General features: G+C 66.6%; 2 protein-coding genes across 5 annotated transcripts; both read right to left on the reverse strand.

Annotated features, from left to right (window-relative positions):
• Positions 1–1,599: 1,599 nt before the first annotated feature.
• CRABP2 (cellular retinoic acid binding protein 2) lies at positions 1,600–8,473 on the reverse strand. Of its 4 annotated transcripts, none has more exons than XM_064401483.1 (6): positions 8,339–8,473; positions 7,934–8,101; positions 6,980–7,062; positions 5,286–5,464; positions 2,927–3,043; positions 1,600–2,303 (listed from the first exon to the last, which is right to left on the reverse strand). In XM_064401483.1, exons 3-6 carry the CDS (start codon positions 7,047–7,049, stop codon positions 2,253–2,255), a joined length of 417 nt encoding a protein of 138 aa, XP_064257553.1. In that variant the 5' UTR covers positions 7,050–7,062; positions 7,934–8,101; positions 8,339–8,473; the 3' UTR covers positions 1,600–2,252. The 4 variants fall into 4 exon arrangements, with proteins under 4 accessions (XP_064257553.1, XP_064257552.1, XP_064257554.1 ...); XM_064401482.1 differs by having other exon boundaries at positions 7,921–8,101; XM_064401481.1 differs by having other exon boundaries at positions 1,601–2,303; positions 7,928–8,101.
• Positions 8,474–11,640: 3,167 nt separating this feature from the next.
• On the reverse strand, positions 11,641–15,559 carry ISG20L2 (interferon stimulated exonuclease gene 20 like 2). Its single transcript, XM_064401478.1, is given in 4 exon segments — positions 11,641–12,068; positions 12,906–13,106; positions 15,114–15,223; positions 15,226–15,559. Coding segments are annotated over 4 exon segments (696 nt in total). The 5' UTR covers positions 15,476–15,559; the 3' UTR covers positions 11,641–11,933.
• Positions 15,560–16,441: the final 882 nt, after the last annotated feature.

Below are 16,441 nucleotides of genomic sequence, written 5' to 3' on the forward strand. Positions count from 1 at the left end.
AGAGGCGCCGGGACCTCCACACCACCCAGGCGGAGCCGCGGGAGGGGGGCTCAGCCTCCGCAGCACTTTTGGGGTTACTCACGGCCCCCCCAGCCCAGCTCCGCTGGAGGAATTTGCTTTTGTTCCGAGAGCTGCGGGGAGGGGGCACCTCCCGCGCTGCCCCTCCGGAGCCCCCCCAGCACCCCCGGGCCGCTGTGGGGGGAGCGCAGGCAGCCCCAGCCCCCTCCCCATTTCTCGAGGTGCCCCCAGCGATCCCCCCAGGCGGAGGCAAACCGGAGCCGTCCCCAGGGCTCTCGGGGAAAGCGGATATTCCTCCAGCGGGGGGAAGCCCTCGGGGCCGGGGGGGCGGCTGGATTCCATTACCGGCGGCTCCCGGCGGTCCCGGGGTCTCCGGGGCCGCGTGGCTGAAATGGGGAGGGGGCCGGGTCCCGCGCCCACCCTCGGGAGAGGCAGGACACGGCCCTGGGAATGGCGCCAGGGGTGATGGGCGGCTGCCAAGCGTCCACCTGGAGATACCGGAGCCTTCCTCCCCCTGCTGTTCTCCTCCTCCTCCCCAGGGAAGGTGTAATTCCACCCTCGCCGCTCCTGGACGAGCTCCCGGGGTGCAGGATCGCAGCCCGGGCGTGGGGGTGCAGCCAGCCCTGAGCCCTGGCTCCCTTCTCCATCCCTTCTCCATCCCCCTCACCGCTCGGAGGGGCAGTGCCCCCCCTGCCCGACTGCCCCCGGGGGTCCCGGCCCGTTCTGGGGGAGCCGAGCAGGGAACGGGGGGCAGCGGCACCCCACACCTCGAGGCACCGCGGTCCTGCACCCCGACCCTCCCTGCACCCCCCGTATCCTGGGCTAATTAATGCCATCCCGTGCAGGGCAATTATCGGGCAGCGCGGTGATTAATAAACCCACATAACAAAGGCACGCGTGCCCCCGCCCCAGCCGGGATGGGGGCTCTTGCTGAGAGCTGAGGCAGAGCCCAACAGCCCGGCCCCACGGTCACCCCACGGTCACCCCACGGTCACCCCGGAGCCACCTCCCGCTTCCCACGCCGGGCTGTGCCAACCCGGCTGCCGCCCTCGCCCCCGGCCCCTTGCGCAACGCGGATGTGGGGGGCAGGGGCCGGGACAGGGATCCGGGGTGCGGGATTTGGGATGCAGGATCTGGGGTGCGGGATTTGGGGTGCGGGATTTGGGTTCTGGGATCCGGGGTGTGGGATCCAGGGGAGGGATTTGGGGTGTGGGGTTTGGGGTGCGGGATCTGGAGTGTGGGGTTTTGGGGTGCAGGATTTGGGGTGTGGGATCTGGGGTGCAGGAGCCAGGGAAGGGATCTGGAGTATGGGATTTGGGGTGTGGAATCCGAGGTGTGGGATCTGGGGTGCAGGATTTGGAGTGTGGGATCTGGGGTGCAGGATTTGGGTTGTGGGATCCGGGGTGCGGGATCTGGGGTGCAGGAGCCAGGGGAGGGATCTGGGGTGCGGGATCTGGGGTGCGGGATTTGGGGTGCGGGATCCAGGGGAGGGATTTGGGGTGTGGGATTTAGGGTGTGAGATCTGGGGTGCAGGATGCAGGGTGTGGGATTCAGACTGTAGGATTTGGGGTGCAGGATCCAGGCTGTGGGACTTGGGATGCAGAATCCGGGGTGTGGGATCCGGGGTGCAGATCTGGAGTGCAGAATCTGGGATGTGGGATCCAGAGACCCAGGGTGTGGGATCTGTGTGCCAGTGGGGCCAGCAGGAGAGACAGGGATACCACGGGGCGGGTCACAGGACATTTATTGAAAAAGGGGGAGGCAACAGAGGGAGGTTGGGCCCTGGGGGGGGGCGGGGCTGGGACCTGGCACTGCCCCGGGCTGGGGGGTTTGGTGTTCCCATCTGGTACCATATTCACAAATAAATACTGGGGAGGGGTCGCGGGGCAGGGCTGGGGGCTGCGGGAGCCAACAGCAGCCCGAACCCAAACCAGCTCAAAGCAGCCCAAGAGGCAGGGAGGGGCCGCGTTACCCCCCGCCGCAGCCCGGCTTCGCGCCAGGCCCCGAGCGCGGCGGAGCCAGAACGGGACCGGAGATTCCGCTGCCCCCGGAGAGCCCCGCCCTGCACGGGGAGGGCAATCCGTGCGTGTGCGCCCCCCCAAAAAAGGGGGTTCGCTGCTGTACCCCTGCGGGGGGATGCGACACCCCCCCTGCGACAGGGGGACGAGTGCAGGGGACTGAGGGGACACGGGGTGGGGGGGGGGGTATTGGGGGGGGGGCGGTGAGCGGGGGGGTCACTCCCGAATGTAGACCCTGGTGCAGACAACGTCATCGGCCGTCATGGTCTGCGGGGGGAAGCGGGGTCGGTCACAGGGGCGGCCGTGCCCGTCCTGTCCCCTTCCCCCCCGTCCTGTCCCCTTCCACCCCCTCCTGTCCCCTTCTCTCCCCTCCTGTCCCATCCCTCCCGTCCTGTCCCATTCCCCTCCTCCTGTCCCATCTGCCCTCTCCTGTCCCCATTCCAGCGCGCTCCTGTCCCCTTCCCTCTCCTCCTGTCCCATCCACCCCTCCTGTCCCCTTGCCCCCGTCCTGTCCCCTTCTCCCCCTCCTGTCCCTCTCCTGTCCCTGTCCCCTTCCCCCCACCCCCGTCCCATCCCTCCCCTCCTGTCCTCTTCCCCCCCGCCGTCCCCTTTCTCCCCCTCCTGTCCCCATCCCAGCGCGCTCCTGTCCCTTTATCCCCCTCCTGTCCCCTTCTCCCCCGTCCCATCCACCCCGTCTTGCCCCCTTCCCCCCTCCTGACACCTTCTCCCCTTCCTGTCCCCTCCTGTCCCCATCCACCCCCTCTTTGTCCCCTTCCCTCCCCTCCTGTCCCCATCCCTCCCTTCCCATCCCCTTGCCCCCCTCCTGTCCCCGTGCCCCCTCCCGTGCCCCGCAGCGGGCAGCGCTGCCCGCAGGGTGCCGGTGCCCGCACCAGGATGAGCTCCCCGTCGTTGCTCATCTCCCGGGACCAGCCCGTCCTGGGCCCGTCGCCCTTGAGCAGCCGCTGCTCGCAGACCATCTTGTTCTCGCTCTCCCACCTGGCCAGGCTCTGGGGGGCACAGAGGGCAGCGCTGGCTGGGCACCCCCGGGCACCCCCCCGAGCATCTGTCCCCACCCCCAGGAGCAGAACGGGGCCGTGTGTCCCTGTGCCAGGGGGGTGGGGGGCTCGCCTGGCACCTGGGGGGCACAGGGAGAGGATGGGGCCACAACTGGGGCTGGGGGGTACAGGGAAGGGGTTGGGGGCACAGGGAGAGGTTGGGGGGTACCATGAGGGGTTGGGGGCACAGGGAGAGGTTGAGGGGCACGGGGAAGGGGTTGAGGGGCACAGGGAGAGGTTGAGTGGCACCGTGAGGGGTTGATGGCACAGGGAAGGGGATGGGGGCACAGGGAAGGGGTTGGTGGCACAGCAAAGGGGTTGAGGGGCACCATGAGGGGTTGATGACACAGAGAGGGGTTGAGTGGCACCACGAGGGGTTGAGTGGCACACGGAAGGGACTGGGGGCACAGGGAAAGGGTTGAGGGGCACCATGAGGGGCACCACGAGGAGTTGATGGCACAGGGAAGGGGTTGAGAGGCACAGGGAAGGGGCTGGGGGCACAGGGAAACGGTTGAGCGGCACCATGAGGGGTGGATGGCAGAGGGAAGGGGTTGAGGGGCACGGGGAGAGGTTGGGGGTACAATGAGGGGTTGAGGTTTTGCGGTGCACGGGGAAGGTGCAGGGGGTGCAAGGGACAGGTTGGGGGCACAGGGAAGGGTTGGGGGCACAACGAGGGGCTGGGGACACGGGGAAGGGTTGGGGACACTGGGAAGGGTTGGGGAGCTCAGGAAAGGCCTGGGGGGCAAAGGAGAGTCCGGGGTGCAGGAGGAGGGGAAGCAGCTGCGTGCACAGACAGACAGACAGACACGTGAGACTGACAGACGCTGACAGACAGACTGACAGACAGACAGACACGTGAGAGCTCCTGGCCTCGTGCCAAACGTGTGTGCAAACTCGCTGTGCACAGACAGTGTCCCTGCACACACACACGTGTGTGCACAGCAGTGCCCCGCGTGATGTGTGTGCAGTGCGTGTGCACAGGGGTGTGCGACACAGGAGGGAGAGCTGCTGCCTTGTGCAAAGTGCGCACACACAGACACACAGAAACACACACAGTCACACTCACATTCATACACAGTCACACACACACACAGTCACACACACACACAGTCACACTCATGCTCACACAGTCACACACACTCACATTCATACACACACAGAAACAGTCACACACAGTATGACACAGACACACCCACACTCACAATCACACACTGTCAGTCACACTCACAGTTTCTCACACATGCAGAGAAACACACAATCACACCCATACTGCACACAGTCATACTCAGTCACACTTACAGACACACCCACACTCACACAGTTTCACACTCACACACACACTCACGCTCACACACAGCAGCTCACACACTCACACACAGACAAACCCACACACACACAGTTACACCCACACACTCACTCACAGTCAGTCTCACACCCACACACCCTTAATCATACTCACACAAAGACTCACACTCACACACTCTCTCACACACACACACCCACACTCACTCACACACAGACTGACCCACTTTCACACTGACACACTCTCACACTCACATTTTCACACACACTCACATGCTCACACTCTCACACCCCCCTCACACACACAGTCTCACACCCATACACCCACACTCTCAGTCTCACACACTCACACTTGCACACTCACTCTCACGCTCTTATACATTCACTCTCACACTTGCACACTCACACTCTCATTCTCACACAGACACTCACTCTCACACTTGCTCTCACACACACTCTAACACCCACAGTCACACTTGCACACTCTCACACTCACGCACTCACTCTCACACACTCTCTCTTTCACACACTCACACTCATTCTCACACACTCACACACTCACACTCACACACACTCACTTATTCTCACACTCACTCTCACACAATCACACTCTCACTCACACTCTTACCCTCACACACTTTCACACACTCACACACACTCACACCCACAGTCACACTCACACACTCTTACACTTGCTCTCACACACTCTCACACCCACAGTCACACTTGCACACTCACACTCACTCACTCACTCTCACCCTCACACACTTTCACACACTGTCACTCTCACACTCTCACACCCACAATCACACTTGCACACTCTCACACACTCACTCTCACACACACTCTCACACTCACACTCACACTCACTCTCGCTGCAGCCCCGCCGCACCTTGCAGGGCCGCCCGTCCACCGTCTGCTCCTCGAACTCCTCGCCCACCCTGAAGCGGATCTCGGTGGTGCGCACGGGGGTCGAGGTGCGGATGTAGAAGCTCTCCCCGTCCTGCCGGATCTCCACGGCCGGCTTGGCCGCCGCCGCCACCGCGATCTTCCTCAGCATCACGTTCACTCCTGCACGGGGGCACGGTGCCACCGAGCTGTGAGCGCCGGGCCGTGACACACCCCGGGGCACGGCCGGGGCTGCAGGTGGCTCCAGACAACCCGGGGGGAAGGGGCGAGCCCCCCCGGCACAGCTGGGCCACATCTGGCTCTCGTTACCTGGCGGAGGGGGCGGGGGTGGCGCCGGATGCGCCCGGGGGTGACGGGGGCTCGGCTGGCCCAGAGCGGGGTGACAGCGGGGACAAGGGCCCCAGCCCCAGCTCTGTGTTGGGTGACCTGCGTGACCCCCCCCGAGGGTCCCGCGTCCCCCTCGGCAGCCGCGGGCAGCTGGGGCTTTGTCCCCGCTCCAGAGGCGGCTCATCCATCACGCCCCGGAGCCCCCGGCTGTCACAGGGCAGCGGCTTTGGGGACATTGTTTGGGGACTGACCCCCTCCCCGCACAAAGGAGGCACAGGAGGGGCCGGGGGGGGCTCCGGGAGCCGAACCCCCCCGCAGTGTCCCCGAGGGGTCCCTCGATGGCCACGTCGAACCCCCACGAACCCCCCCAGGCCGGATTCACCCCGGGGGGGTGCCCGAAACCGGAGCAGACACAACCCCCCCACACCCCCCCCATGATGCTGACCGGGGTGGGGAGCAGAAAGAGCCCCCAAAGGGAGCAAAACCAAGGCTCGGGCGGTCTGTGGGGTCAGCCCGGGGAGCTGGAGCTGGCAAAGCCCCCAGCCCCCCGAGGGAGCAGCCGGGGGGAGCCCCCACTTGTGGGAAAAGAGGAAGGCTCCGGGGGGGGGGGGGCGGGCTGGCAGATTTATTTTCCTGCTGAGGTTTCCCCGAGCCGCTTCCATCAGCGAGGCCAGGGCGGGGAGAAGGGGCGACGGGGGATCGGGAGTGAAACCCAAGAAAGTGATAATTATCCTGAAATATTCGTTACGTATCCCCTAACCTGGAAAATATTCTGCTCCGGCAGCTCCCCGGCTGGCCAGGAGCGGGTCAGGCGGAGGGGAGCAGTGCGGGAGCTGGATTTGATCCTGCCCAAAGCCCCGGGGAGCCCCCGAGACCCCCCCCAACCTCCTGGCGCTCCCCACCCCCCGCTCAGCGGGCACTCAGCTCCGCCGTGGGGAGCAAAGGGGCCCGAGATGAGGCGTGGGAGAACGGGACCCCAAAACCCCCACAAAGGGGTCCTGCCCGGGCTGGTTTTGGGGACACCGGCGGTACCCGGGGTTCCCGGGGCAGGTGAGCCCGCGGGAGGTTTTGGGATGGGGGGCGGGGGGGATTGGGGTGGTGCGGGTTTGGGGGAGCACCAGAGTGGGGAAACTGAGGCAGGAAAGAGGGGGAGCCGCCCGCCCCCCTCGCGCCTCTGACTCCTCCGTGGGGCTTCGCTAAAAGGGGGAGCATAGGGATCCCCGCGGCTCGGGGCACCGGCACTGCCCGGCTGGAAGAGGATTTGGAGGGGAGATTGTGGGGGGGAATGTGGGGGCAATGTGGGGAACCCCCCCCGGCCCGAGGGAGCCCCGCAGAGCGGGATCCACTCACCCAGCGCCTTCAGCAGCTCCTCGAAATTCTCCGAGCTCTTCATCTTCCAGTTCCCGGAGAAGTTGGGCATCGCGGCTGCCGGCCTGGGGGGCGCAGGGAGGGGAGCGAGGGGGGAACGAGCGGTTCGAGGGATCCGCCGCTCCCTCGGCACCGGCCCCGCCGCGGCTCCGCTCCCTCCGTCCGCCCCGTCCCGCCCGCGCCGCCGTTTTATCGCCGGGCTGGTCCCACCCCCCGCCCCGGCCCCGGCCCGGGGGCTCCGCGCTCACCTGCGGAGGGACAGCCCGGGGGAGCCCCCCGCCCCCATCTGCCGTGCTGGAGGCACCCCCCGAGCTGCCCGTGCCCCCCAAAGTCCTCCCGTCCCCCCCTGCTCATCTCCCTGCCCTCCCCAGGCTGGGGCATCTCCCTGGATCCCCCGAATCTCCAGCATCCCCCCGAAACTGCCTGCACCCCATAAGTGCTGAACCCACCCGTATCTGTCTGTACCACCCCAAATCTGTCTGTGCCCCCCCAAATCTGCCTGTGCCCCACATGTGCTGAACCCCCCCGAATCTGTGCCCCCCAAATCTGCCTGCGCCCCCCCCAAATCTGTCTGCGCCCCCCCAAATCTGTCTGTGCCCCCCCAATCTCCATGCGTCCCCCCACAACCGCGTGCACCCCCAAATCTGGCCGCACCCCCCGAGCATGCACAGGACACGCGTGTTTGCACAGCTGTGCTGCTGGCACGGGCGTGTGCAAGGTGCCCGTGCTCGCTTGCACACACGTGGGCTTGATCCGCGACCTTCCCAGCCCCACCATCACACACAAACTCCCAAACTCACACACAAACTCACTCCCAAACTCAGAAACTCTCAAACTCACTCCCAAACTCCCAAACTCACACACAAACTCACTCCCAAAATCCCAAACCCACTCCCAAACTCCCAAACCCATCCCCAACTCACTCCCAACTCCCACCCGAGTCTGTGCACGCTCGGGGGCTGTGGCCGAGCTGCCCGGGGCAGGTGAATCCCCGCTGCCGGGCAGGTAAGGAGGGATTTCCTCTCAGCCTCCAGAGGGATTTCCCGATGGTTCTGAGCCCTGGGAACCGCCGCGGGAAGGGCAGGCTGTGCCGCGGGGCCGGTTCTGGGCAAGAAAAGCAAGAAATGGCGTTTCTGGTTCAGCAGGAGCTCTGGAATGGAAGCAGCGAGGCTGCTTCTCCGATTTGGGGTGAAAAGGCCCCACAGAGCCCCCCGTGCACCCCCTTCCTCGGGGCCACATCCCCCCCGTGCCCCCAGAAGCTCCGGCTGGGGCCGGTGAGCCAAGTCCCGGCTTGCCGCATCCCTAATCCCCTGAAGAACAGGAATTCTGACACAACCTCACCTGCAGCAGCGCCAGGGCCGTGCCACGGGGCACAGGGACAGCGGCGGGGACAGGCAGCGCTGCAGGGGCTCGGGGAGGGGGGGCTGGTGAAGGGTCACCCCAAACCCTTCACCCCAGGGACGGGAGTTTGGGTTTGCTCCGAATCTGGGGAAAACGGGGAGGGGAAAAAAGGCATCTCAGTGCCAGGGGAAGCGGGTGGAGGGGTCTGGGGTGGGGTCTGCCTGCCAACCCCGCGCCCCTCGTCCCGTGCTGGGTACCGTGCCCCGCTGGGGGACGCAGCACCGGCAGCCCCACATCTGGAAGGGATTCTGCCGGGAGGGGCGGATAAAGCCTTCGCACCCCACCCTCCTCTCCCTCCCTCCCATCCTGCTGAACCCCTGGGGGGGCAGGCGAGCCACCGGCCCCCAATGACCCCCCCGGAGCGCCGGTCACCCCCGGGAAGGGCACGGCGTCCCTGGGAGCCGTGCGCCGGTGCCAGGGCAGCAGCAGCAGCTGGCTCAGCCTCCGGAAACATCCGGCACCACGCACCGCCCGCACCCCCTTCCCGGCAAAAATCCTCACAAACCGCAGAAATCCTGAGCGCAAACCCTGGGGGGGCTCCCCCAGCCCGGGCAGGGCTCCATCGCTGCCCCGGTATCCCCGTGGGCCCCCCCAAATCGCTGTCGGTGCCCCAGAGCCCCTCCTGGGGGGTGCTTGGGGACTTTCCCCCCTCCCCGGTGCCCGGGAGGGGCTGTCGGGTACCGAAGTTTTGGGGGTCATCCCAACTGGGGAGAGAAGATCGGGGGGCTCCTCTGTGGGGGGTGAAGCGGAGCAAGGGCAGGTCAGCCCTGTTCTACGCCCCTTGTCCCCACAAATCCTCCCCAGCTGGCGGGACGCAGCCCCCACCCCCCGGCCCTGGCCGCGGCCGCTGCGGAAATGAAACGCAGCTGGACGGCGCGACCGAGCCCGGCCCGGCCCCGCGGCCCAGGGACCCCCGGCTGTGGGGCGGGAGGGAGCCCACGTGCCCCGGGAGCTCCGCTGTGCCCCCCGGCGGGGCCCTGCCCTGCCCCGGACCCTCACTCAGCTCAGGATCCTGCCCTGTCCTGGACCCTCACTCAGCTCAGGACCCTGCAGTGCCCCAGCCCCTCACTCAGCTCAGGACCCTGCCCTGCCCCGGACCCTCACTCAGCTCAGGATCCTGCCCTGTCCTGGACCCTCACTCAGCTCAGGACCCTGCCCTGATTCCGGACCCTCACTCAGCTCAGGACCTGCCCTGCCCCGGACCCTCACTCAGCTCAGGACCCTCACTCAGCTCAGGATCCTGCTTCTGGACCCTCACTCAGCTCAGGACCCTGCCCCAGCCCCTCACTCAGCTCCAGGACCCTGCCCCGGTTCCAGACCCTCACTCAGCCCAGGACCTGCCCTGCCCCGGACCCTCACTCAGCTCCGGACCCTGCCCCAGCCCCTCACTCAGTTCCAGGACCCTCACTCAGCCCAGGACCCTCCCTCAGTCCAGGACCTGCCTTGGTTCCGGACCCTCACTCAACTCCAGGACCCTCACTCAGCTCAGAACCCTGCCGTGCCCCAGCCCCTCACTCAGTTCCAGGACCCTGCCCCGGTTCCAGACCCTCACTCAGCTCAGGACCTGCCCTGGTTCTGGACCCTCACTCAGCTCCAGGACCCTGCCCAGGACCCTTCCCCAGCCCCGGGACGCCACCCCCTGCCCCAGCCCCATCCGGAGGGACCCCAGGGTGAGATGGAAGCAGTCCCCGGACCCTGACCCGCATCCCGCACCCGCCGGGGGCTGGGGCCCGGCGGCTGCTTCTCATTTCCAGGGCCATAAACCCCTTTAACGACCGGCCATTTATAACCGCGGCGAAGCCCCTAATCACCGCCAGAGCCAGCCCAGACACAAAGGCTCCCGCCTGCTCCTCCGCCCTCCCACCTCCCTCTGCTTTTTGGGGCTCGGACAGCTTTTCCCACCCCCACCCGGGCCGCAGGGACGAACCCCCGGGACCCCGCAAGCTCCCGGCCCGGGGGATGCTCCGCGTTTCTCCCCAGCGCTGCGGGGGGACCCAAATCTTGTTTTTTATCCCAAAAAAAGGAGGAAGGGCCCCTCCTGCTGCACCCCCAAAACCCTCCCTAGGGCTCCAGCGCCCCGAGCCAAGCGCAGCCACGTAAACACGAGGAAAGGCTGGAAAAAGTGACGCGCGGCGGGGGCGGGGGATGCCCGGGCTCGGCACCGGCACCGCTCCCGGTAGCACCGGGCACAAAACGGGGTGCGGGGGGGTCGGGGAAGGGGCCAGCTCGGCCCCGGCAGGAAGGGGAGGCGGAGGAAGAGCAGATGGCGGAGGGTGCCGGGTGACGGCCCGGTAAGGGACCCCCCGCTCCCGCCCACCGGGGCAGGGGGCTCCTCCTCGTCCCCACCGAAGGGAAGAGCTCTTCAATCATTTCTTTTTAATTAGGATTTTGCACATAAACCTTTCAGTTCAAAGCAGTTCTCGTCAAGGCTCGGGGTCCCCCGGGGCAGCACGGGGGGGGGTCGGGCAGGCGGATGGGGCCGTGCCCGGCTTTATCCCGCTGCTTGCACAAAAAGGTGGAATTTCTCCAGCCTAAAGCAGCTCCCAGAGCTGAGCGGGGACTTTGCCGAGGGATCCGAACCCCCGGCAGCTCCCGGCGCTCACAGAGGTAGTTTTTTTGGGGGGAAGGAGCCCGCTCCACTCCCAGCCCCACAGGGATGGCGGCTGCGCTCAGGATGCCCCAAGGGCACCCCCAGATCAGCAGCAGCAGCCCCGAAGCGTTCCGGGGGTGCAGAACCCCAGAGACCCCCCCTGAGTGGGGGGGAAGGCACCGGGCCGGGCACTGCCCACGTCCTGGGGACAGCGGCACAAGGCACGACAGGCTTGGGGACACGGACGTGGCACCTGGCTGCTCCTCAGCACGGACAGGGCAGCCCCTCACGGGACCCTCGAGGGGCAGGACAGGGCTGGGGGCGTCACTGTGGGACCCCCCAGGGGCAGGACAGAGCTGGGGGCGTCACTGTGGGACCCCCCAGAGGCAGGACCGGGCTGGGGGCGTCACTCTGAGCCCCCCCCCCCCAGAAGCAGGATCTGGCTGGGGGTGTCACTGAGCCCCCCACCAGAGGCAGGACCGGGCCTGTCACTCTGGTGTCACTCTGGGGGTGTCACTCTGAGCCCCCCCAGAGGCAGGACCAGGCCTGGGGGTGTCACTGTGTGCCCCACCAGAGGCAGAACCAGGCTGGGGGTGTCACTCTGAGCCCCCCACCAGAGGCAGGACCAGACCTGTCACTCTGGGGGTGTCACTGTGTGCCCCACCAGAGGCAGGACCAGACCTGTCACTCTGGTGTCACTCTGGGGGTGTCACTGTGTGCCCCACCAGAGGCAGGACCAGACCTGTCACTCTGGGGGTGTCACTCTGAGCCCCCCCAGAAGCAGGACCAGGCTGGGGGTGTCACTCTGAGCACCCCCCAAAGGCAGGACCAGGCTGGGGGTGTCACTGAGCCCCCCACCAGAGGCAGGACCAGACCTGTCACTCTGGTGTCACTCTGGGGGTGTCATTCTGAGCACCCCCCAAAGGCAGGACCAGGCTGGGGGTGTCACTCTGAGCCCCCCAGGGTGTCATTCTGCTCCGGGTTCTGCTGCAGGTGCTGCTCCCACTCCTCCTCCACCACCTTGTAGAGCTCCATGGTGGCTCGGGCGTCCTCCACCGAGGAGTGGCCCCCCTTCCCCACCTGTGGGCACAGACACGGGTTAGCTCAGCTCCCAGTTTGGGGGGGCAGCCAGAACTGGGAGGGGGGGTGTACAGAGATCAGGCAGTGCAGGCAGCTGTGGGGCAATGCACACAGCAAGGGTGGGGGGCTGCAGGGAGCTGAGGGCGTGCAGGGGGATTTGGGGTGCAGGATTTGGGGTGGCTCAGGGCATGTGGGCAGCCCTGGGGGGCTGCAGGAAGATTGGGGGGATGCCAGCAGCTCTGGGGGGGCAGGCAGATGCAGGAAGATGAGGCAGATTTGGGGGTGCAGGCAGAATGGGGGGATGCAGGCAGATTTGGGGGTGCAGGCAGATTTGGGGGTACAGGAAGCTCTGGGGGATGCAGGGAGCTTAGGGGAGTACAGGCAGATTTAGGAGAAAACTGGGGAGATGCAGGCAACACAGTGGGGTGTGCATAAAGGAAAAAGAGCAGAAAAAATGAAACCAAGGCTGCAGGGGTTGAGCTGCATGATTTGGGGTGGGTCAGGGCACATGGGCAGCTCCAGGGGGCTGCAGGCAAATTTGGGGTACAGGAAGCTCTGGAGGGATGCAGAGAGCTTAGGGGAATATAGGGAAATTTGGGGATACAGGAAAAAAATGGGGAGATGCAGGCAACACTGTGGGGTGTGCATAAAGGGAAAAAAAACAAAACCAAAACCAACTCCTGAGGCTGTAGGAGTTGAGCTGAGGGTTCTCCCTTTCCAGAGAAGGGAAACTGAGGCACAGGGCTGCCTTGCTCCAGGACTGGCAGCCTCAGACTCCCCCCTTCCCTCCCCAGGGTGTCCCTGGCGGGGTGCAGGGGCTCCCCAGCCCCGGGGTACCTGGATGTCCTGGTTCAGCAGGGCCTTGGTGAGGCGCTTCAGGGAGATGGCCACGTTCTCGGGGAAGCCAGCCCTGCGGTTCAGCAGCGGGATCTGCGACGTGTCCCTGGTCAGGGCTTTGGGGTGGCAGTAGTGCAGGGCCTTGAAGTCGTTGTGGATGGCGTGGCCCACCACCACCTTCCCAGCCAGGATCTTCAGAACCTGCAGGAGAGCAGGGGGGTGAGACCCCTGGCAGTGCCACCCCTGCTCCGGGGGAAGAGTCTGCCCCCCCCCAGGAATGGGGGCAGAGCTGTGGGGGTGACTGGGTGTGGGGACAATCCCTGTGTCCCCCAAGGCAGGGGGGACAATCCCTGTGCTCCAGGGACAATCCCTGACCCCCCCAGGGCAATTGGGGACAATCCCTGTGTCCCACAGGACAGGGGGCAACAATCCCTGGGCCCCAGGGACAATCCCTTTGCCCCACAGGCATTGTCCCCCCCTGCCCTGTGGGATTGTCCCAGGGGCACAGGGATTGTCCCAGGAGCACAGACATTGTCCCCTCCATCCCATGGGACAGAGGAATTGTCCCCCCTCCCCTCTGGTGCACAGGGATTGTCCCCTCTGCCCAGTAGGGCACAGGGATTGTCCCCCCTGCTCTGTGGGACTCAGGGATTCAGGGACTGTCCCCCCTGCTCTGGCGGGCACAGGGACTGTCCCAGGAGCACAGGCATTGTCCCTGGGGCACAGGGACTGTCCCCACACTGCTCTGTGGGAGCCACAGAGATTGTCCCCCTGTGTCCTGGGGGACAGAGGCATTGTCCCCACCTGCCCTGTGGGATTGCACAGGAATTGTCCCAGGAGAACAGGGACTGTCCCAGGAGCACAAGCATTGTCCCTGCTGCCCTGTGGGACACAGGAATTGTCCCAGGAGCACAGAAATTGTCCCCCCTCCCCTCTGGGGCACAGGGATTGTCCCCCCCCTACCCTGCAGGGCTCAGCCCCCCACACCCTGGCGTCCCCAGAGCCCAGCCCTGCGTTCCCCACAGCTGCAGCCCCCGCTGTGTGCCCACCACCCCCCATCCCCATCCCCATCCCCATCCCCATCCCATCCCCATCCCCATCCCATCCCTTCCCCATCCCCATCCCTTCCCCATCCCCATCCCTTCCCCATCCCCATCCCCTCCCCATCCCATCCCCATCCCCATCCCTTCCCCATCCCCATCCCCATCCCCATCCCCATCCCCTCCCCCTCCCCATCCCCATCCCATCCCATCCCTTCCCCATCCCCTCCCCATCCCCATCCCCATCCCTTCCCCATCCCCATCCCCATCCCATCCCCATCCCCATCCCTTCCCCATCCCCATCCCCATCCCCATCCCCATCCCCTCCCCCTCCCCATCCCCATCCCCATCCCCATCCCCATCCCCATCCCCTCCCCCTCCCCATCCCCATCCCATCCCATCCCCATCCCTTCCCCATCCCCTCCCCATCCCCATCCCCATCCCTTCCCCATCCCCATCCCCATCCCCATCCCATCCCCTTCCCCATCCCCATCCCCATCCCCATCCCCATCCCCATCCCCATCCCCATCCCTTCCCCATCCCCATCCCCATCCCCATCCCATCCCCTTCCCCATCCCCATCCCCATCCCCATCCCCATCCCCATCCCTTCCCCATCCCATCCCCATCCCCATCCCCATCCCCATCCCCATCCCCATCCCCTCCCCATCCCCATCCCCATCCCCATCCCCATCCCTTCCCCTTCCCCTTCCCCATCCCCATCCCATCCCCATCCCCATCCCTTCCCTATCCCCATCCCATCCCATCCCCATCCCATCCCCATCCTTCCCCATCCCATCCCCATCCCCATCCCCATCCCCATCCCTTCCCCATCCCCATCCCATCCCATCCCCATCCCATCCCATCCCATCCCCATCCCCATCCCCATCCCCATCCCCATCCCCATCCCATCCCATCCCCCTCCCCATCCCATCCCATCCCCATCCCCATCCCCATCCCTTCCCCATCCCCATCCCCATCCCATCCCCATCCCATCCCCATCCCCATCCCCATCCCCATCCCCATCCCATCCCCTTCCCCATCCCCTTCCCCATCCCATCCCATCCCCATCCCTTCCCCATCCCCATCCCATCCCCATCCCCATCCCATCCCATCCCCATCCCCATCCCCATCCCATCCCCTATCCCCGTGCCCGTCCCGGTGCCCGACCTGCTGCCGGGCGGTGCGGAAGGGCGCGGCGGTGGCCATGTGCCGCGGGCGCACGCCGCTCCAGCGGGTGCGGTAGTCCACCACGGGCTCCTCGGGCCGCACGAAGCGGTGTACAGCACGTCCCCCTCGTAGCTGACCACGCTGCAGCGGGCCAGCGCGCTGCAGCGCCCGCCGGGGCCCGTGCCCACCATCTCGCAGTCCATGGCCACCAGCTTGTGGGGCGCCGGGGGGGGCACTGCCAGCCGTGCCCTGAGCCTTCTCCTTGCTCCTAGTGGGGTTCTGGGGTACCACGGGGGCACTGCCAGCCACCCCCTGAACCTTCTTCTTGCTCTGAGCGGGGGCACCAGGGCCGGTAGAGCCATTCTGGTGTACCAGGGGGGCACTGCCAGCCGTGCCCTGAGCCTTCTCCTTGCTCCTGGCACAGTTCTGGGGTACCGGGGGGGCACTGCCAGCCGCGCCCCGAGCCTTCCCCACCCTCCCCGTCTGGTTCTGGGGTACCGGCCCGGCGGTGCCGTTCTCCTTCGGGGGTTTGGCCCCCGAGCGCCGTGCCCGGGCGCGGCGGGGCCGGCCCGGTGCCGCCGGCGGGAGCTGCTTGTGGCGCAGCACGCCGCGGCGCTCCAGCTCCCGGCGGCGCCGCACGAAGCTCCGGTGCTTTTGGCTGCCCGGCTCCTTCTTCTGGCGGCGCTCGGGCGCGGCGAAGTCCAGGTTGAGGATCAGATCGTCCATGGCGGGGCTGCTGCGGGGAGGAGAGGGGCTCGGTGGTGGGGGTCTCGGTACCGGGAACCCCTGACCCCCGGGACACCCGGTACCGGCAACCCCGACCCCCGGGACCGGCAATGCCCGACCCCCGGTACCGGCAATGCCTGACCCCTGGGACTCCCAGCACTGGGAACCCCCGACCCCCCGGTACCGGCAATGCCCGACCCCCGGTACCGGGAACCCCTGACCCCCGGGACCCCCGGTACCGGGAACCCCCAAGCCCTGGTACCGGCAATGCCCGACCCCCGGTACCCGCAATCTCCGACCCCCGGGACTCCCGGAACTCCGGTACCGGAGACTCCCGGTACCGGCAATCCCCGACCGCCCCGTACCGGCAATGCCCGACCCCCGGGACCCCCGGTACCGGGAACCCCCAATCCCCGGTACCAGCAATGCCCGATCCCCCGTACCGGCAGTGCCCGACCCCCGGGACCCCGGCACCGGCAGTGCCCGACCCCCGGTACCGGTAGTACCCGACCCCCGGGACCCCCGGGACTCCCGGTACCGGAGACCCCCCGGTCTCACCCGCAAACCCCCCTCACCTCCGCGTCCCGGAACCGGAAATTCCC

Source organism: Passer domesticus, chromosome 32, assembly GCF_036417665.1.
Source record: "Passer domesticus isolate bPasDom1 chromosome 32, bPasDom1.hap1, whole genome shotgun sequence".
Lineage (NCBI taxonomy): Eukaryota > Metazoa > Chordata > Aves > Passeriformes > Passeridae > Passer > Passer domesticus.

Excerpts from the sequence above, each read along its gene's own strand:
- CRABP2 (XM_064401483.1), bottom strand. The coding sequence starts at position 7,049 with ATGCCCAACTTCTCCGGGAACTGGAAGATGAAGAGCTCGGAGAATTTC. Across the intron at positions 3,044-5,285 it reads TGGACGGGCGGCCCTGCAAG|AGCCTGGCCAGGTGGGAGAG; the intron begins GTGCGGCGGGGC and ends TGTGCCCCCCAG. Across the intron at positions 2,304-2,926 it reads ACGACGGGGAGCTCATCCTG|ACCATGACGGCCGATGACGT; the intron begins GTGCGGGCACCG and ends TTCCCCCCGCAG.